Source organism: Molossus molossus, unplaced genomic scaffold, assembly GCF_014108415.1.
Source record: "Molossus molossus isolate mMolMol1 unplaced genomic scaffold, mMolMol1.p scaffold_m16_p_11, whole genome shotgun sequence".
NCBI classification, from domain to species: Eukaryota; Metazoa; Chordata; class Mammalia; order Chiroptera; family Molossidae; genus Molossus; species Molossus molossus.
Genome location: NW_023425346.1, coordinates 99,036,821 through 99,059,153, shown reverse-complemented (window position 1 = coordinate 99,059,153; position 22,333 = coordinate 99,036,821). Strand labels below are relative to the sequence as shown.

At 46.0% G+C, this 22,333-nt stretch overlaps 1 protein-coding gene across 1 annotated transcript in view; it reads left to right on the top strand.

Annotated features, from left to right (window-relative positions):
• PID1 (phosphotyrosine interaction domain containing 1) overlaps positions 1-9,049 on the top strand; it is a 204,221-nt gene extending 195,172 nt beyond the window's left edge. The window contains exon 3 of the mRNA XM_036254355.1: positions 6,969-9,049. Coding sequence (XP_036110248.1) covers positions 6,969-7,445 — 477 coding nt within the window. The 3' untranslated portion in view covers positions 7,446-9,049. The remainder of the gene's footprint in view (positions 1-6,968) is intronic.
• Positions 9,050-22,333: the final 13,284 nt, after the last annotated feature.

The following is a 22,333-nucleotide window of genomic DNA, read 5'->3' as shown; positions in this document are numbered from 1 at the left end:
TGGGTCCTAGTAGGAGCTCAGCAAACACTATGACATGAATGTGCACCTAGAGAAATTTGATTTTCCAGCTAGATGCTTATCACTTTTATATTTCTCACAATAATTCCATAGATTTCCCTGTAAAGAGCATTTATTTTTTAATACCTTCTTCATGGCTTCTAGCACATAATGCAGGTTCAAGGTCATGACTGACATTGTGTCTGTATTTGCATTGTGGGTTGTTACGTAATTGGCGTATGGATCCATACCCACTCTTCAAGGTGCCTGGCGAATTTCTGCTCCGTATCCAGCCAGGAGGAGCTGGGATCATAAATCTCAGGGTTTTGATCTTTCCCCTTTCTCTGAAAGTGAAGGGGGAAATTCATGGGGGAGCAAAGAGTTTGCATCCAGTCTTTGGCCCCAGGCTGAGAGCAGCTTTTTATTTTCTCATCCTTTGCATTGTAACCCAAAGGCTATTAGGGTTCCCAGGTAAGATGTCTTCAATCTGTGTTCATAGCATGTGATTTTATGTCAACCAGGGAAAAGAAGTCTCCTTCAGACAATGAAAGAACACCAAGAAAGACCTCTGGGGAGTCTTTGCTCTTGACACGTCATCCCAGAGAAATTTCACAGTGAACCAAATGAAAGCCAGGCTCGTGAGCTACGAAGCTGGGTTGATCCAGCCTGGAAGGTGGGTGGTCCCCAGGAAACCAGGTCCTTGGGGTCTTCTGTGATCAGCCATCCCACCACACATTCTTGTTTAGGAGCCTTGTCACGATCCACTCCATTGGACCATCCTTTGTAGGGTGAGTTGAGTCAGGGTCCTACACAAGGTTTTTTCACATTAGAATGAAATATGGGTCACTCAGCCAGAAGGACACATGTCCAGCAACCAGGGTTTGTTTTGCCACACAGGAGCAGGGAATGGTGACTCAGGAATGGAGAGCTGGCCAGGGTGTCGGAAAACTCATGGGTGAGAAGGAGAGGGCCTGAGGACACTGGTATCTCCTGGTCTGACACTCCTGATGCTGCAGACACTGTGGCGGGGCCATCGGTTCCATGGGTCTGTGTACCGTCACCTTCGGTGAATACTCTCGAAGCATTTCTTCAGTTGGGCTCGGCTCATTTACACATATTGCAAACGTCTGTATCTGGGTATCAGTTTATGCCATCGAATGACACATGGGGAAAAACTTTCATTTTTTGCCATGTTGATTTCTCCCGGAATGATTCATTCTTCATGTGTTTCTTGCCCAGTGCCTGTTTCTGCACCAGAGAAAAGATGCTCGTATTTACTGCATATTTCCAACTGGTTTTTCCTTCTGAAGAGTCTTCTTGTCATCTTCCAAGTCCCTCTGTTCCAACACCCTGGGAGGTGACAGCTAAAAAAAAAACAGATCTGGCTACCGTTTGGGGCAGTTAGTGACCGATTCCTTGACGCTGTATGTCTTGTTGATTTGGTGGCTCTGGAAGTTTGTAGTTCTCACGGATGGAGCTCAGTGGGGACTTAGTCACCTAGAGACATTCACCTCCCTCACAGGTGGGCAGGAAAACAAGACCCCCTGAAGCAGACTTGGCATCAGTGGGTGGCAGGTCCCCCGGAAGCAGCCTTTACCTTGCATCCTGAGTTCTTCCTCATGAGGACAGAGTGCCATGGCAGGGCGTGGCAGTGCTCCCTCCCGAGCACTGTCGCGAGAAGTGATCTCTCTGTGCAGTTAGAGTAAATCTCTGCCGCAATGATGGCACGGGGGGATGCAGGAACAACACCCCCATGCCAGGGTATCTGTCAGTGAGACACTAGGCTGTGTTCCCTTCTCCTCAGAGGGCATGGCTGTGTGCACAGCAAGACAAACTTGTTATTCTGGGGCAACTAATTAAGAAAAACCAAACAAAATCTTTTTACTCTATTTCCCTTGAAAAGCAGAGCCATAAGCTCCATTTCTCCTAAATCATATATACTCAGTTTTTCTTCAGTGACCTATAGTCAGCTATCTGGGTTCATGCCAGGCTCTGGAGAGTTCCATGGGAGATCTAGGCAGTGTGCAGGCTGGTGGTACGTGACGGATGCAGGGAGGTGCAATGTCAGGGGTCCTCCTAGGGGGAGACTTTGTTGGGACATCATTTTATCATTTTGCATCCCATTGTTAAGAAAACTATTTAGATTATTCTTTTATTCCATTTCTAGGGAAACTCTATTTAGATCATTCTTTTCCTGTATTTCTTTAAGAAATGCCAACTGGTTGACATTGCATCTTTGTATTTATGTAACCTGATGGGATTTCAGACAATGTTATCATCTCCACAAAGACAACAACATGAGTTTCACTGACTTCCCAAGGTTCACCCAGTGAATAAGTTCGACCCTCTGACTTCGGTCTATGTTGACCAGATCCTGCAAGAGCCAGCTCATTCCTGGGACCGTTAGAGAGATCTGGACAGGGTCCGCTCCTTTGGATCAAGAGAAGATTCATGCAAGAGCCCCGACAGGGCCTGAGCCAAGAAGACATGGGCCCCTTCAAGCAGCGGCAGCTGCTGTTGTCAGAAAACTGGCCATTCTCTGACACTTCAAGAGTATGTTTTGCTAGTTCTGTGCTGGTAGGAAGGGTTGTCTGTCCACCGCCACCCCTGTGGCCTCCATTGCAAGTTGAGAGCAGACCTCAGTGATGGATCCCCGAGGCCCACTTGGTGTGATTGTTGGCCCTTGTCAGTATCGACGTGAAGAGGACTCGGCACATGACCTACTATGGCATTCCTCCATCTGCAGGCTTGGTGACACTCTGCAGGACCAAGCTAATAGAATATTCAGGGTCAGGACCACAGAACACAATTATGCTTTTCTTTCTGCAGAAAACTGGGAAGCAGTGCCAAGGGTCTGGAGTTCTTGAGATTAGGTTTTATTTTCTTTGATTTCATTTAAAATGCATCATACTTTTGTTTGTTTCAGAAAACCTATTATTATGTATTATGAACAGATTATATATAATATAATATTATATACATGTGTTACTTTATTATTTGTGCACCACCTTTCCTGACAATTTTTGGAGGTTTCTGAATCTCACTTTCTGCAGTTAGAAACCAGAAGACGTTTTTAAAGGACTGCCTTGGCCTACGTGGCCACGGAGAAGGGTGTCACTGACTGAAGCCCCAGACAAGAGAATGTTGCTCATTCCCTGGAAGGACACACTGTATTTGGATGCTCGTATAAATCCAAACTATCTCTGATGCTCCAAAGATGGGAAAAATGAATACGAGGCTGAAAGTGAAATCATTTGTAAATGGCTCTCATCTGATAGCACAATAGTCCAGGAATTCAACATGTGTTTTAGGCTGTCTTTTCTATATCATTTTCTTCACAAATAACCAAAATATTCCTGAAATCCTAACACTTGGCAATATAAACCATGTCTCCCAGTGTGACCACCTAACCTGAGGTTCTTGTCTTTTATTTTATTTTTATTGATTGATTTTAGAGAGAGAGGAAGAGAGAAGGAGAGAGAAATAGAAACATTGATGTGAGAGAACATTGATTGGCTGCCTCCTGTTTGCCCCACACTGGGGATCGGGCCTACAACCTGGGCATGTGCCCTGACTGGGAATCGAACTGGTGACCTCTTGGTGCCTGGATCGACACTCAACCACTGAGCCACACCAGCCAGGCGAGGTTCTTGTCTTTTAAAATGGGCTCGTGGTAATAATATTGCTTCCTGAACCACAGTGTTGTCAGTGGACCTATAGATACAAAGTGCTTCTTACCTGAAGTGTGATACAAATATTCATTACTACTCCTCAGCGTCTGTGTGCCTTGATTTGGCTGAGGATGTATGTCAGTGGCGACTTGGGACCTCGGCGAACATGGGACTACCAAATAAAGACACTTTCACAGTACGTGTGTTATGTTGTACCTCGCTGTTGTAAAATTGTTTTTATAAATGTCTGCATATTATTTGCAGCTTTCATTATTGTCCTATTAAACTTTTTGGCTACTAATCTCTACTCCATTCTTCTCCCAAGCACACTTCCAAAATAAAACTTTATGTCCCTTAAAAATCTTTAGTTTTTAAGTCATAAATATTTATAAGAGAAGAGTATATTTTGTCTTCGTTGTCAAATTTTACTACTATGAAATTGCTTTCCGTTGGGGTGAGTCATTGACAACTTCTAATAAGGTTTTAAAACTCATCGTTTTGTTGCATCGCACTAGAAGACACTGTGTCATTTTTTTTAATTGTGAGGGTGGGGAGGTACGAGCTTCCCTCCCTCTGAGGAGTTTTGGTATCAAATACAAAGCTATTTGTAGTTTTAGTGGATAGTGAAAAATAATCTATTTTCACTTAATGCACGGAGACATGTTTTTCCCATTTGCTTTTAAACTTCCAGAAGGAAGGGTGTCATACAAAGGAAGACAGCGCTGAGACGTGGCACCAGTGGGATGGACTTTGTAAACACTGTGCTAAGCGAGAGAAGCCAGACACAAAAGGTCACGCGTCGCAGATTCCACTTACATCAGATGTGAAGAACAGGAAACCCAGAGGGACAGGAAGCAGATTGGTGGTGCCAGGGCCTTGGGAGAGAGGACAGTGGGGAGTGACTGCTTCATGGGTACCTGTCACCTTTGGAACTGGTTAGACAGGATAGTTGTACAACATTGTGACTACTAAATGCCACTGAGCGATCTGCTTGCAAATGGTATGTTTTGTGTGGTGCGAATTTCACTTCAATAAAAAGTAAAGCTGTTAAAAATAGTCAAGGTAGCATCAAGTACCACCTGCAGAATGTACATGTTCAGCCACTGGTATCCGAGAACCCTGTACTGTGCATTTACTCGCAAGATAATCTTGATTATCTGACTCCAGTCTGAGTGACAAGGAGCCATTCAACCAGTGGCCCACTTTGGGGAGTGTAGATACTCACTGTGTCTGAGTTATTTCCCCCTTCAGTGTATTTTCAGTTTTATCTTTGCTCCCAGGTGTCTCCTCTGTCCTTTCCCACTCCTGACACCCCTAGTTCAGCCCACCCTTGCCTCTGTGCTGTGCTGTTGTAACAACATCTTGCCTGAACATTCTGCTATCAATAAGCCCTCCCCATCCATCTTTCCTCGTGACATCGTCACATCTTCCAAGTTTGTTACCTTGATCAAACCCAGGCGCACCTGGGGCTGTAGGTTTTTAGTGGCATTCCATCAAGAGCAGAGAAGTCCCTACTCCCCAGACTGCATGCAGGGCCAGCCCCCAAAGTTTAGCCTATAAAAATCCACCGGTCCTAGACCTTCTGTCTCGTCTTCAGGACTGTCTTATGCCACCACCGAATGTGTGGCCAGGCCAAAGAGGCCTATGTGCCCACCTGGAGCCTCTCCCGCTGCAGGCCTTGCCTTTCTGCTCCCTCTTTCTCGCACCGCCTTGACTTGCTGGGCTCCTGTCTGACTTTTGAGGTCTCGATGCCTTGAAGTCCAGTGACTCTTCTCTCTGAGGCCTTGTGCCAGCAGGCACCACGACGTCTTCTGCCGAGTGTCCAGGGAACTCTGTAGTACCCATTGCTGCTCTTTTCTCCGTCTCCCTCCACCATAATTATGTCTGCGCACGAGCAGAGGGCGAACGCTGTGCCCAGCACCATGCGCCTGATGCATGGGGGAGCTACGGTTTAAATTGTGACTTTACCTCCTTCTAGACAAGTATCCAATTGCTTCCCATTGATTTTCAGGCCACCCCATCTTCGCTCTACCCCAAGCCCACCTAAAATATTACCATTATGTATAATAGATTCTGAATGGATATTTCTAGAATGTGGAGCTTTTATGCCTCTTTACTGGGGAGCTATGTGTTTCAAAGGACTATCCAGTTAACCATTGTTTAAGAGAGAAAGCAGGAGACGTTGTGACCACTTATTTTTGTCCCTGTCCTTCATAGTCCCACTAAGTGTCAACACTGATTTGGAATCACTGTGGCCATATGTCTTTTCTCAGTTCTCACCTGATCCACAGACCTTTTTACGGTCTTTTCCTCCTCAAACCCGTCGTATTTGTATCTGTGCCATTAATTTTGCACTGAATCTTATACTTTTTTGTGTTATATTAAAGGACTTCTTCCGTGTTATGCATTTCCATGATGGCAGCAGTTCTATCTATTTCGATGAATGAAAAATAAAATGAAAGAGTGAAAATCCCTTCTTGGTATTCTTAAGCAGGTTTTAAAGAAGTCACTGTTTGAATCAGTTGGAATTCTTTTTCTTTGTTTTTGTACTGCCCATCTAGCTATTTGATAAGCAAGCATCCTGAGACTCCAGCCATCTGTAGATCTTTCATTTATTATCACTATAACCAGATGGTGCCCATCAATTCAAAAACTGTTTAGATTGAAAAAACAACTGTATTGCTATATTTTCAAAAATTGTCTTGGAGGGAAACCAATCATGTTTCAGGCCATAATTTAAACAGAACATTTGTGTGTGTGTGTGTTTGTGTGTGTGTGTGTGTGTGTGTCCTTGGCATTTGCTAGAAGCAAGTAGCTTAAGTAAAATTGAACATTGACAGATTTGGAAAGAGAACCAAACCAGGAGATGTTTAATAAGGTTTTTGTTTCTCAAATGTACCACTCTTTTGACTGCTTTCTATCATTAAATTCTGCTTGTGTTTGGTTGAAAATAAACTTCAAGTGGCTTTATGATTTTAAAGAAATGACAATTTATGTAAAAGATCACCATCACTCTAATAAGAGTTTTAAAAGGGGGTAGGGAGAGAGAGAGAGTGGTTCTCTACAGATTCGGTTTTTAAAACCCAACTCTGTTTAAAGAATTTCAAAATTTTTGCCAAGTGGGCCCGTTAGGGAGGAAAGGTAATGATTCTGATGACAGTTACTCGTTTTGGGAGCGAGAAAGACGTCTCTCCACCGCCCCATGTGACACCGTGACCGTGTGCGAACATGGAGGTGCAGCACCAGAATGAAGAGTGTCCGGTTGACCTCTCCCTTGCTCTTCCTCTGTTTCCGCTGCAGGTCACCTACCTGGGTAAAGTCCGCACCACGGGCATGCAGTTCCTTTCAGGCTGCACGGAGAAGCCAGTCATCGAGCTCTGGAAGAGGCACACGCTGGCCCGAGAAGACGTCTTTCCTGCCAATGTCCTTCTGGAAATCCGACCGTTCCAAGTGTGTCTCCATCACCTCGACCACAAAGGGGAGGCCACGGTCCACATGGATACCTTTCAGGTGGCTCGAATCGCCTACTGCACCGCCGACCACAACGTGAGCCCCAACATCTTCGCCTGGGTCTACAGGGAGATCAACGACGACCTGTCCTACCAGATGGACTGCCATGCCGTTGAGTGCGAGAGCAAGCTGGAGGCCAAGAAGCTGGCCCATGCCATGATGGAGGCTTTCAGGAAGACTTTCCACAGCATGAAGAGCGATGGCCGGATCCACAGCAACAGCTCATCCGAGGAGGTTTCCCAGGGATTAGAATCGGATGATGGCTGAAGGAACTTGGGATGCTTGAGGAAAGGCAGCATTGGTCCAGGAATTCCAGGTGATAGATGAGTAAGCAATGATTCAAATTTCGGATGAAAGACTGCCAAATGATTGGCCGACCAAGCTTTTAAAATTCAGAAGAGCAATTCTAAATCTAAAGAAATGTGTTATTAAAGTAATTACGTTACATTGAACTCTGCTGCTGCTGTGACTGTGAGGAGGGCGGGAGTGTGGATGGGGAGGAAAGTTCTAGACTCGCTCTCTTTTTGGTTCTCCTTGCCCAGTGCCTCCCTGTAGGAGGGCTTCATGCTGATTGTCACCATTCTCAGGCAGACACGCTGAGGCTGTTGTTTGACGGACCATTCCAGTTTGCCTTATGAAACCTAACAAGAATGTTAGATGCACTTATTGGATCCTTAGTCACGGGGGGCGGCGGGGGGAGTACCTTGCTGGTGCAGAAGTCACAGGGCTAAAGGGAAAGTCAGGTGGATTTGATCCCGAATGGCCTCTCATGTTTCAGAGCCTCTCCTCCGAAAGCCAATCAGCACAGCCTTCATTGAGCTTTACAGCTAACAGCCTGATAGTTGGCAGTTAATTCACAGTTAAAGATAATGCTTTTATTTACAGAAATATATCAAGTAGTACCCTCTTATTGTATTCACTTCATCTATTTTTTTAGAATCCTTGCAACTCTTAATAACCCTTCCCTCCCCCTGCCCCGTCCACGTCTTTCCCCTTCCAGCCGCGCCAACACCCCTGCAGGGGTGGATTCTCCGTGTACACTGCGGGGCCCCCAAAGGGAGGAATTTAACCGAACAGATGAAATCAACCATCAAACCAGCTAGGAGTTTAAAACCACCACCGACAGGAACCTTGGAGAAAGGGAGTGAGTTATCAACAAGTGAACAAACTCCATGTAGGCTGTACTTTCTTCGACCCTGATTAATGGTAACTTATTTAGCTGATGGGCCTGTCTGACGCATCCTTCACGGCAAGCTTCGAACCTGACTGGGTATCACCAGGGCAACCTTGCCGCCATCACTCAGCATTGCACTCCAGTGAGTTCTCTGTCCTTGGCTTGTCTAGAGGACCCGTGTCCAGCTTCAGCTAAAGAGAATTCTGACCCGTCCTCTTCCAGTTGAGAGCACCTCAGGGTCGGGATCGCCAGTGCATCCACTGTTCCCGATGAGAAGGTCTCACTACACCTGAGATTTCCCAGCTTCATGGAATAGTCAATGTCACGAACGCCAAGGGTCAACACTGAGTGAAAGGCAAAGTATTTGTTAAAATACGTACATTTAAGGCCAAGAGCAGATGGCTAGTTTTCCAGTTAATGCTGCTCATTGACTAAAGTCTGTTTTTAATTGTGGTCAGTGAGGGACACTGGGCACCTTACAGAAAGAAGCCTTAAATGAGAGCCAATCGCATCCGGAGAGCAATGGTGTTGGTGTTTTGGTCCGTATATCTGTGCGTCCCTGTATGCATCCGTGTTGTGTACGTGTGCCCCCGTGTGTGGGTCTGGGTTTAAGGCATGTAGAATTAGCATGAGTCATACTGAGGAGACCCCACCTCTTGGAGATATGCTTGCTGCTTCCCAACACATGTAAACTATTCTTTAGCATAAATGCATTCATTCCTTAATAAAAATATGTTTGCATTAATAAAGCTGAGGCGTTTCCTACGTTGTCTTTCCTTTCTATGTACAAGTAGAGCAAACTGAGTAAGTAGGGAATTCTATCTGAGCACATGTTCAAACTTGGTCATTAATAACCCGGTCCTCGATTGTGTTTAAAAACATTGTTTTATTTTCAAAGGCTCTATTTATATTTATCACTGCCCCTTAACTGGATGGCCCCATGTCAACAACGGAAACAGTGGTTTAGTGTGCTGAGCGGATATCAGCAAAGAGCCGTCCGGAATACTTTGAATGACTGGGATTTAGAAAATCTCACCTACGTCTTTGGAGCACCCACATGGACATCCCGGGACGTAAACACAGAGTGGTCCTTCTCACAGGACTGGTTAAAAAGTCTCCTCCAGCCCGGCTGGTGTGGCTCAGTGACAGAGCGTCAACCCATGCACCAAGAGGTCACCAATTCAACTCCCGGTCAGGGCACATGCCCAGGCTGTGTTCTTTCTCACAGATATTCCGTCTCTCTCCCTCTCCCTCCCTTTCTCTCTAAAATTACTAAAGGGAAAATGAATGAATGAGTGAATGAGTGAATGAATGAATGAATGAAATAAACAAACATCTCCTCCAGGCTGGGGTTTCTCAGAATGACCCATTTTTGGAACAAGGCGGGCGGCCCTGGAGCCCGTGTGTCTTGACGCCCTGGGTGGAGTCGGTGATCAGTGTCAGGGCCTGGACAGGAAGCACACGGTCCCCGCTGAGGAAGGGCGTCAGTGAGTCACACCTCACCTCCCATCGGAATGGCATTGTCCCTGGCTGAACGTCTTTCAGTTTCCGGTTGACGCGACTGTCCTTGAACATGCTTCTAAGAGGTGGAGGGAAAAAAAGAAGAAAGAAAGAACCCAGTCAGTATATATTTCAAAACAATGCCACTTCCCCCTCCCCCTACAAGTTGAACCCCACGTGCCCATATGGTTATTGACTGCAAAAGCATTAGCTGGTTTTTTATTTTCTTTAGGGTACTAAGTGTGACATGCGAAGGGCTTGGTTCTGATAATATTGGCAGGAGCTTTGGCTTGCGATGATTAGTGAGCAGTTTAAGGATTAGTACACGACATCTTTCAAATAGCTAATGAAGTCTCTTGGGAGAGCCCACGTTGGTTTCCCTGAGAGGGCTGTTCCCACTGGCGTTGATGTTCTTTGATGTGTTCCCCCCTCCCTACCATCCTCTCTACACCGGCCGTTGCAAGGCCCGTTCCTGTGCATCGCCTCAGCTGCCCCTCGGGAAGGTGCTGTGGGTGACCAGGGCAGTTACTTTAGAGATGAGGACACCGAGGGGCAGAGAGGTTACGGAATTGGCCGAGACAGCCAACGTGGGTATTTGGAAGGCCACTGGAACCCTCTGAAATCTCCCGGGTCCAGGGGCATTGCCCTGTTTAGGCAAGACCTACCACTTCTGAATTGTCTTATTCCTATTCCTCTTAAAACAGTCTAGCTTATTTTAAATGAACATACTAATCCACTATAAACAAACATCTTTTGTGATTCATTTTTGAAGTGTTTTTGATAGCAATAGAAAGCTTGAAAAGCCAACAAAAGCCCAGGAAGTTTGATTTCAGCACAAATAACATGTGAGATTTTGCTTAAGTATTTTTTTGGCTGTGGTTAACAGACCAAATACCCTCTCCACCCCTGAGAAACCAAGACGCGTGTTTTGTTCTGTTTTTCTCCGGACGCGTGAAAACTCTACTCAGATCCTTTCGTTGCAGGATTCTATAGCATCTTGTAATTTTCCTTCACATCGTTCAATGCAGTTTTCAATTACATACTCATTTGTATAGTTATGTAAATGTTTGTTTAGGCCTCTGAGGTAGAAGTATCTTGAAGATGGGGACTTTGCCCTTCTTTTTCAGGTTTTATGCCCAGGTATTAAGGCAGGGCCAGGCACGTAGGAAAAACTCAGTACGTTTCTGTTGGGATGGAGGGAGGGATAGACACAGGGAAGTAAAAATCACTATGTGAGCCTTTGTTTTGCAAATTCTATCACAGAATCCTGGAACTGAGAAAGACTTTCTGGCCCACTTTCTTTAAAGCAAATGGCTTTTTACTGAAGAAAAACGTCATCCCTCACCTAATTCCAGAAAGAGCTGGTGGCGGCTTATAGACAGAAGAAAACTATTCATGTCAGCGGCATGATGGAAACAGAACAACTGTTATCCCAAGGAGGTAGACAGATAATGTACTTGCAGACACCTGCATTTAGAGGGTTACAGAATTCTTGTCAGACATTCATTTCTGTTTATCTCTGTCACTGGAAGAGAAGACAGAGAGCGGTGGGGGAGGGCATTTTTAATTTGAGTGTTTGAGCATATGGGTTTAGCTGGCCTTGCCCCATATTATACCTTAGAAAACATTTTTTGTCCTCTCTTCCTCTTCTCCTCCTCTCCCTCCTTTCTGACCTTAACTAATTATTTTACATGACACCATTGCAGGCATTCTCTGATTCTAATTTAACTTTTTTGATTATCTCTTTTTAGACAGAGGAAGGGGGGGAGAGAGAGAGAGAGAGAGAGAGAGAGAGAGAGAAACATCGATGTGAGAGTGAAACATCGATCAGCTGCCTCCAACACGCCCACCCGGAAATTGAGCCAGAAACCTGGGCATGTGCCCAGACTGGGAATTGAACCAGCAAACTTCGGTGCATGGATGATGCTCAACCAGCTGGGCCACACCAGCAAGGGTAGACTTCTAATTTTAGCAAGGAAGAGCACATATGCTCTGAATCTGAGATCACATGTTTTGACTCATGTTGCAAAATTTAACAAGATTTCGAACATTGCAGATTACCCTAAATTGCTCTTGTTGTTATATTTCTTTTTCAGTCAGATGGACATGGTGAGCACTTAATTCTTCATAGCTTACTAGCATTTAAAAAATGTGCTTGCTTCTCTTCTCCTCGATATGTAACCCCAGGCTGAACTGGAGTAAAGGTGAAGATCCCAGTGACTGCCAAATTCATATTGATCTTCAAGAAGCTTTCTTAATAGTTGCCTGGGACAATAGTTGGCTTTTAGAGTAATTTTCTGGGACACATTGTTCAATGCAAGAACTTTGGGGGCTCCTTCGGAAGAGGTGTCAGCTGATAATAGTCACTAGAACAGAACTATGCAAAAACCAAAGTCTGGCATGGAAAACAATGGGATGGGTTAAAGCAAAGTGCTAAGAGAAAGAAAAATCTAAACGATCTCTTGAACATTTACAAATAAACTGCATTTGTTGAAAATGAATCTAAGACATAGTTTTGTACACTTGAGCAAAGATGACGTTCACAGAGAGATTTGGGGAAAACGCTCCTCTGGGAATGTCCTGGTAAGAATATTTAGGTGTTGCTTACGTACCCCGATTGGTCATTCAAAAAGCATGTGAAGAGTTTTTCCTCAGGAAACATGTGGCTTATGCTTAAAAATCCTCTCAAGTTCCGACTAAGCTTTCAATAGCTTGGCTTAGAGGTCACGGTAAGAAGATGCTGGTGTGATTGGAAAATGGAATTATTGAAGTATTACATACATTTTTCAACCCTCTCATAATAAATGACCAATGATTATCAGTACTTTCACGTTTATGACTTCGTGTAACAACTGGTGTCCAAATAAAAATGTTTTCACTCCTTGATCTAACCATGCATATTAGACTGAGGTTGGGTCATTTGAAAGCATTATGTGATTTGTGAAATAAGATGTGTTGCTGCACAAGATATGCTTGATTTCAAACCTGTCGAAATATACTCTGGTTGCCATTCCAGAATATTCTTTGTCCTTTAGAGGCAAAGTTTTAGAGAAACATTTAAGGAAATACCAACTTGCAAGGAAGATCCAAGAATTCACTCCAGTCCAGGGTCACTTATTTAGTGTAAATTTGGGGTCCACTCAAACCCAAGCTCATTTTAGATATGAGCAAAATGGTTCTGATTCCAGTTTTGCACAGAAAACAAAATCTAATAATACATTTCATCAGGTCCATGATTGGATTATCTTCATGTAGATGCTGTTGTGGGTGTAAAAATATTTTAATTGGGGGTGGAGGATGGTATTAGACCTTCATTCAGTTCAGCCTTTTGCCAAATATCTCATTGCCTTTCTCCATTTTAATTGCAACAGCTCTTCCTAGAATTCAGTACTGCACTTGTAGAAATTAACACAGTAAAACCTCATTAATTTAGGTAAAACTAATTAAGAGCTTGTGGTTTGGGCCTTGAAAAGCTCAAGTTTTATGATTAGTTTTAATAAGCAAATAAATAGGATGAATAAACGTTATTGGAAGTGTTTGCCGACTAGGGAAAAACACTTCTTCTGCATATTAAAATAGCAATTTCCCAGACAGATTGTAATTTCAGAATAAGTAGAAGCTGGTACAAATGAAATTGAGGCTTAGATGTGCTGGTTCAGAGATATTCTTCTTTATTTATTAAAGTGGGATCTTCAATAAGCAACAGATGGTTAATGCAATTCTTAGAGCCCCTGAAAGTAACAAAATTCTGTTAAAAAGTACTTATCATTTACACAGATCTTTCCCTTTAGTTAGTATAAATGTGTGGTCTTATTAATCAACCCCTCAAAACCTGAAGTGATGAACCCCTCCTGCTTCCCAGTGACATATCACACTTAAACTAATTAAAATGATGTTTTCTGATCATCCAGCTTGAATCAATTCCTACTTGCTACTCATTTTGTTTTCTTACATTATCAAGACACTAAATTACCATGACTCACCTCAAGAAGCCCAGTGACTCTTCAAGATTACATAATGAAGTAATTATGGCCAATTATATTTAGTGTTCTGATTTGTATTGAAAGTGCTACATTGCATAATTTCTCAGCTCTGACTGTGTTTATGACTTGAGTGACCATCATGCTAGCTGCACGGTGTAGAGGTCTGAGGGTGACTGTACCCAGCGTGGAGCCTGTGCCCTGCCCCAGAGCCCTTGGTGGAGAGGCTGAGGGGCTGCCTTGGGAACCAGCCAGGCTCGGCTGGCAGAGTGTATTCTTGGCCCGGGTGGTGGTGTCCGTCCAGCGGGAGAGGCTCCATTTTCCAACCCGTCAGCCAAGAGGGGGACCTCTGTGTAATCATTGTCCTAGAAGGTAGATCAGTTATTTCTCAGGGTAGAACCTGTTCTCACAGTTCATCTTAAAAGAGCAGCTATGACTTGTACCCATGTTTTCTTCGGGCACACGGTCTAGGAAATGATGGACACGACACCACATGCCCCACACACTGAGAGAGGGCCCCTGGCGACCACCAGCGACCTCAGAGGGACCACTGATAACGCTCAGACATTTTGGAGAAGAGCCATCGAATCTAAAGATGCCTAATTTTTAGACTCAAAATGAAAACAAATGGGGAGCTTTGACTCATCACATTTGAACTGCTTTTAAATTTTTTTTGGGAAAAAAAGTGTTTTGAAGAATCAAAATCATTGTTTCATTAGAGCTACTTCTCTGTTAATCTCGAAGGAAAAGAGTGAGAGGTACCAGCCATGAGGCAGCCTCAGAAAATGGGGGGAAACAGTCTGGGGACCCCGAGGATGCCAGCAAGCACGGAAACCCGAAGCTGGGCCTCCCAGGCGGAAGTCCACTTATTTCCTCTGCTACCTCAGCCCTGCCGTGGACAGCTGTCCTCGTGGCCCAGGGTCCCGGCAGGAGCGGGCTGAGGTCGGAGGACAGAGCCCCGAGGAAGGGAGGACAGAGCCCGGCATCTGCCACCATCTGCTTTCGGTCAGACCGGATCCGTGTCCTCGGATCACTGTGTCTTGTCTGCAGTGTCCCTCGAAGGCGCAGTGGCGGGAGCTGTCCAGACTCCTCATCTACTTCCGAGCGAGGGAAGGGCACCAGCTTCTCCCTGAACACAGCACCTGCGGCCACACCGCCCTCCCTGGCCAGACTCACTTAGAACCTGTCCGTGGCTTCCTTACCGCGCGCGAGAGAACGCTTAACGCGCCCCCCTTTCTGCTCTGTTTCTTTAAAAAAAAAAAGTCTTTATTGATTTTTTCAGAGAGAGAGGAAGGGAAAGAGAGAGAGAAACATTGATGTGAGAGAGAAACATCAATCGGCTGCCTCCTGCACGCCCCCTACTGGGGATTGAGCCCGAAACCCGGGCATGTGCCCTGCCCCGGAATGGAATGGGGACCTCTCGGTCCATGGGGCGAGGCTCAGTCCGCTGGGCCCCACCAGCCGGGCTCTGCTCACCTTCTTTAATTGCATATGTTAGTATGTTATACGTGTTCTTTGCAAGCTGGCCCTCACCGACGCAGGTTCTGGGCTTAGGTTTAAACCCTTCTGCATTGTCCGGGACAAAGAAGTCACCATGGCAGACCTCAGGTTCCTCACCTGTAAAATGGGAAGACACGTTGCTGACTCGTTGAGCTGCAGTGAGAATTAAACGAGTGAGCGGCTGGAAGGCACTTGGCCGGGGCTGGCACCTGGCCCCTGTTCACTGGATGCTGCCACTCCTGGGTTTTCACTCCCTCCTCTCCTGCACAGGGACCTGCAGGTCAGCCTAGACAGTTCTGGGCAATTTCCCCAAAGGGCCAGCCTCCTGCCCCAGGACACACAACACACCCCGTTGGCCGATTCAGCTCCTTTCTCTGCACTCCTGCAGACTTGTGGGGGCCCCTCCCTTACCGCCTTGATCCTTAAGTCTCAGTCCACCTCCCACCCCCGGGCTCAGAGCTACCACAGCGACGCACCTTGCGACCTGGACACCAGCCACGTGTGTAACTTACCTTTTCTAGCGTCCAAATTAAAAAATGAAAAGGAAACAGAAGACATTAACGTTAACAATATATTTAACCCAACGATCTAAACACTATCACTTCAACACATCAATATAAAATGCATTCATGAGCCATTGCACAGTCTTGTATAGTCTTTGACCTCTAGTATCTATTTTAGACTCTATAGCAGGCCAAGTGCTCAGTAACCACATCTGACTTGTGCTGTTGGATGAGACGGCCCGGTCCACAAGGTGAGAAGTGGGGCCCGATCCTGTCTGCGTCCACGGAGCCCATCGAGTGGAAGCCACGAGACTGAGATCAAGGTGTTGGCAGGGCTGGTTCCTTCCGAGGCTGTGAGGGAAATCTTCCTGAAGCCTCTTCCAGCTTCTGTGGTTTGCTGGCAGGCTTCAGTGTTCCTTGGCTACTACTCAGTCTCCTTCTCTCTGTCTTCATGTTCACAAGGCCTTCTCTTGGGTCCAAAATCCCCTCTTTTGTAATGACATTAGTCATTGGATTAGGACTTCATCTTAACTAATTCCATCAGCAATGACCCTACTTCCAAATACAGTCACATTCTGAGTTACTGGTGAGTAGAACCTTAACATATGAATTTGATGGGAACACAATTTGACCCATGATGATAGGACGGGTAGTACTGTGGAGTCACGCTCCAGGGCTCCTGGCTCAGAGGGGCAGAGCAGGGCAACACTTACAATTGTTCAATTCCAAGTTCAACACAGTTTCTGCTCCGGCCCCTGTGGGAAGCCCTCCTGATCCCAGCTTGGTTTTTCTTGGCCAGCTAGGGTTGTGGTTGGGTTATCAAGGACAGGGCAGACAGTTCTTTGAAGTATATTTTCATTTAAATGTCTCAGATTTCCTCGGGAAATAAAATTAACATGGTTCTTCCATACACGTGCATTTCAAGGAGATACACTTTCCCCTGGATATGCCCTTCCCGTCTTTCATTTCTTCATTCTAATTGTTTCCTTTCCTTGGGTTGGCGTCTGGTAATCACTGGTTTCGGTTGTCTGCTGAGGGAAATGAAATTGTGAGGGATGAGCAGTTTGAGAACCAAAGAAATAAGGAAATTCAAAGCAGGCAGGAGGCCCTTGCTGTGTGTGACAACATTGGCCAACTCGAGTCCACGTTCCCCAGGCTGGGCCAACCCTGGTCTAAGCCAATGCCCACAAGTCCCCTCAGGGAGCCCCTTGTTCTTTTCATTGGGAACTGGTGTTTTCCAGCACCTCAGTGTGATCCAACGAAAATCCCCACATCACAGACAGAAGAGGCCTTTGAAGGCCAGAGCTCGGACGTACCAACAAGGCAGGGGTTGCGGTACATGGCTGGGTCTGCCGCTCCAGGTCCTGTGGTTGTGTCTCTCTTTGTCTGTGTGTTCTCTGTGCTGGGCTGAAGAAACAGATTCCTCTGCCTCATTGCAGAGGCCTGTCTCTTCTCAGCATTTACACAGCGTCTTCAACGCCACTCTGTTAGGGTAAGCCCACACCAGGACTCGACTGGCCAGCAACCAAAGAACTCTGTGCAGTTGGGAGAATTTATGGCTCAAAATTATTTTCCAGGCTGATAATTTGTTTTTTTTCTTTTAAAGGTCAAACTTGGTTATAGTATTATTCAAGTTTTCTTTTTTTATAAATTGCCTTTTTCTCCACCATGGGCTACCATCAGAGGACTTGGAAAACTTTTTCTTTCTCTTTTTCTCTGAAAAATTAATGAGCCTTGCAATTCCTTTCAACTTAATAGTTTTGCATGGTGCTAAAGTTTCTTTCTGCGTTTTTTCTTTAAAGATTTTTTTTTTTTTTAATATTGAATTTTACAGAGAGAGGAAGGGAAAAGGAGAGAGAAACATTGATGTGAGAGCAAAATATTGATCAGCTGCCTCCTGCACGCCCCCTACTGGGGATCAAGCCCACAAACCCGGGCATGTACCCTGGCCAGGAATCAAACCAGCAACCTTTGGGTCCATGGGCTGATGCCCAAGCAACAGCCACACCAGCCAGGGCTCTTTCTGCTTTTAGACAATTCCAACGGACGTCATAAAATATCCAGTTTCTATTGGTGGCTGTCTGAGGAGATACGTAAGCATTAAGACATGGAATTTGAAGTTATATGTTCTAGGATTTCTGTTTTAGGCTCAAAATATCCTAGAGAAGGAACTCAGGAAAGCACCTTTGCAGGCTCTTCTGAATTCGTTGCTGGAGAGACAGTGAGGTGCAGATGGTGATTACGAAGTCATTTCATTGATGCTAAACCCTGCCCATGCACTCCTCCGAGGACAGGGCCGAGGGCGGAGGTTAGTGGCAGAAGAGGGTTTGGGAGGAATCTAAATAACAAGAGCTAATACTTTTGAGCATATATAAGGAGCAAGACACTTTAAACATGTCATCTCATTTAATCCCCACAGAACCCTGTGTGGTCAAAATTGTTCTCCCCTTATTACGGATGAAGAGTTGATTTTGAAAAGCTTCAGGACGTTAGCCCACAATCACTAGGAAGCAGAGCTAGAACCGAACGTAGGAAACTCTGACCCACCCCAAAGCCTACGACTTACCTACGTGCTCCCAGGACCCTCCCGAGTCGCTCCCACCTTGTAACAGTCCAACCACATAGCCTTTAGGTCTCCCAGATTGGGTCCCAAACTTTCCCAACAGATTAGAGGGCCTTGTGCTGGGGTCCAGCCCAGAGCTCAGAGCCTGGAACCTCTTTCTTGCAGCTGGTGATAGACCAGCCATTAGTAACGTCTCACAGCCCCACACCGTGTGGCCAGTGAACCCCCAGAATGGCTTAGCCCCCAAAGGGCCCTTTTTCACACATCAAAAATGCTTAACCTCCCCTGTTCAATTTTGATAGTTCCTTTCGGTCCCTGCCCTGGCACCCAAGTGCGTTTCCCCGGTCCCTCAGGAAGTGCAGCTCATCCCCTGTTCCTCCGCACACATCAGACATCTGAACCTGGAGCCGCATCACCGCTATATCCGTGGGATGAAAGATGGAAGCAAACATTTGTCGCGCTTACCATGAGTCAGACTTGGCGTTTTTTACAGTCATTTTGTAATGTGGTGGGCTCCACAAAATCCCTAGGCAAAGAGAACTATTCTCAGTCTTATTTTGTTTTTGTTTTTTTTTAATCCTCACCCGAGGACATTTTTCCATTTTTTGTTCAGGTAGAGTGGGAGGGAGAGAGAGGAACAGAGAGAGAGAGAGAAACATCGATGTGAAGGGGACACATCAAGTGGCTGCCACCCGCACGACCCAACCAGGGCCGGGGACAAACTGCAACCGAGGTACATGCCCTTAGCGGGAACCGAACTGGGTCTCTCAGGACCGCAGGCCGACGCTCCAACCGCTGAGCCAAACCGGCCAGGGCTCTCAGCCTTATTTTGTAGTGGAGGGAAATGAAGAGCGGTCTTTGCTGCAAGTCAGCGTCCCCAGGAGGCGCCTGACCCCTGGGTCTGCGCTTCTTACCCAGCGTCCCCCGCGAGGAAAGGCCTGTCCCACCTCGGGCACAGAGCATGCGCGGGGCAGGAGAGCCACCCAGACGTGCCTGCAGCCGGCTCTCCCCAGGCCGGCTGCTTCTTGGTGGAATAAATTCCACGTTGGACCCCGTCACCGCTTTCACTCCTAAAGGTCCAAAGATAGAGGAGAAAGACCTACCGATGTCTGGAGCATCTTTATATATCCCCTAGTTCAATATCAGGTGGTGGTCAATTTTTCAGATAAAAACATTGAGACCCAGAGAAATTAAATGGTTTCTCCGACTTCTTTTTGCAGTTTGACAAAGACCCAAGATGATCCTCCTATTTTTTTTTTTTTAATTCTTACCGGAGGATATTTTCCCATTTATCTTCAGATAGAGTGGGAGGGAGGGGGAGAGAGAGAGAGAGGGAGACACTGATGTGGGAGAGACACATCGATTGGTTGCCTCCTGCGCTACCCCGACCAGGACTGGGGACCAAACCACAACTGAGGTAACTGCCCTTGATGAGAATCGAACCCTTGACTCCTTAGTCCATGGGCCAATGCGGTCACCACTGAGCCAAACTGGCCAAGCCTCTTCCCAATTCTTGGTATGAAGGGCACCTTCTGTATCATGGCAGAGATTATTTCTAAATTATTGGGGTTAGGGGTGCCTAATATATAACATTTTTATGTTTCCTTAAAATGTTCATTTCTCATCCAGGAGTTTAATAGTGGAAATGCATAATTCATCATGAATCCAGGACTGTAGGGGAGGGAGCTACCCTATGAATACTGTGTCTAGTGCTGCTGTCCGAATGACTAGGATATAAGGAAGGAGAAAAAGTACCCAAACTGTACTGGCATAGTGGCATCTTAATAATTGGATCTTTTTTAAGTTTCCCAGACTTTTGCATCGTTATGAATGTTTCGTGTCATGTATTGCCTTTTAATCAAACATACATCATTGACTCCAATGAACTTTGAGAGGTATAGTGCTAATCTTTATAACTTCACTACAAACATAGGCCACTGTGTCCTGGCCAGTGTGGTCAGTGCTTGGAGCATCAGCCCTGCACCAAAGGGTCGTGGGTTCGATGCCCAGTCAAGGGCTCGCACCTGGGTTACAGGTGCACTCTCTGGCCCAGTTGGGGTCATTTGGGAAGCAACCAATCAATGTGTCTCTTTCACATCGATGTATCTCTCTCTGTCTCTCTCCCCCTCTTTCCCTTCTCTCTAAAACTCAATGGAAAAAAATACCCTCAGGTAAGGATTAACAACGACAACCAAAACTGTAGGCCATTGTATCATAATTGTTGTTTTCAAAACACTACAGTGCTCAGCACCTGTTACCCTTATGCCCTCAGCATTTGTGTACCTGTCAACCTGAGCACACGCTCTCCGTTTCTTTACTATCGTCTCCTCTTTAGTAATTTATCTTTGGTTTCCCAACTTTAAAGGAGGACATTAATATTTACAACCAGATTGTCATTCCAGGGGGAGCTAGCAGAACTCTGGCTTCGTTTTGTGGCACTCTCTTCTATGTCTTCATGTTACAATCTCAGTAAATGAGTTTGTAACAGGGACGAAGAAAGCAGTCATCTCCATCTATTGTTGTGTCAAGAACGACCTTCTCAAGTTGATTTGATTAGGGAGTAACTGCTCCTTCCAAAATGTTTCTCATGTTTGTTAATGAACATGTAATGCCATATATATATTTTCTTTAGGAATAACTTCTGTCGCTCTGTCAGTTCTGAAAGAAAGCACAAGCACAGCATCGGTTTCCCTGGTGAAAATTCTCCCCAGAAGACACAATATGGCACGGGATCTCCACGAACAGCAGGTAACATGCAGGGCCATTTCTCCTGGAAAGTATACCATCTGGGGAGAAAGCAATTTGTGAAAGTGCATTCCAGTGTGATTGTGTTATCCTAGGTTAACGATGATGGTAACTGCACCATCAGAGGAGTTTTTTAGGAGGAGGTGGAAGAGCATTTGGAAAGAACCATTATGGATAGCCTTTGGTTCTGTTTCCTGGCAACTGCTTCACGCAGAGAGCCTGAACCAAGACCATGCCGACTGCAGTGCCGGGGGAGGGGCCAAGGGAGACTTGAGTCTTAATATAATGTAGTTTCCCAGAGTTACCCCGACATACACCCACGATGAGCTGATCACAGTCCTGCTGTCTGTTCTCTGTGCCTCAGTGACCTGGTCATCCTCTGGCCCCTCATACGCTCACACCAATGGCCTTTGTACACACTGTCCTCTCTGCCTGGACCTGCAGCAGTGCCAGCTTCCTGTCCTCAGTCCCCTAGTCTTAAGCCCAACCCCAAGCCATAGATAACACATCTTTGACCATCAGTGGTGTGGTCAAAGTTCCACATGGTACTCTGCTTGAGTGTCGCCCGGAGTACTTTCCCCCTGGCACTCATCATAGCTGTAATTGTGCTTTTATTGGTGGGCTCTGGGAACAATTCTGTTGATCCTCTTTTCGACTGTGAATTTCCCAAGGACCTACCACGTGCCTGCCTTTTAGATGGATCCCGTGAGTAGTTTCAGGATGAATTAACGACTTGGTCTTACAGGAGTGAGGGCTGTGGCCACGGACCCCCTTCCGGAGGCTCCCCGCAAGGTGCACTGAGCGCCAGGGCTGGGCTGCGGGGGGCATGCTTTGCGGGTTGCCTTAAGGGCGGTCCGTAACTGTGGAGCAGAGGTTTCATCTGTCTGAAACGCTCTGGGTTGTGTGAGGATCAAAGTCGGGGGATTAGAACAACTGAGTCCTAATCAATGGAGCCAGACGGACTTCAGAGGGGCTTTCTTCCGGGGAAAGATTGGGCAGGACGACAGACGGGTCAGAGCCCGGGTGCAGGAAACGCTGAACCCTGTGTTCTGACTGTACGGACCTCTGTTTCCACCACGTCGCAAATGTTTCCAGTTTAGTCGCAGGCATGTGCCCAAAGAGAACGGTAATGACTAGAATTCGAAGTTTCGAGAACTAGGAAGGGTCTTAGAAAATGGTTTAACGTTTGT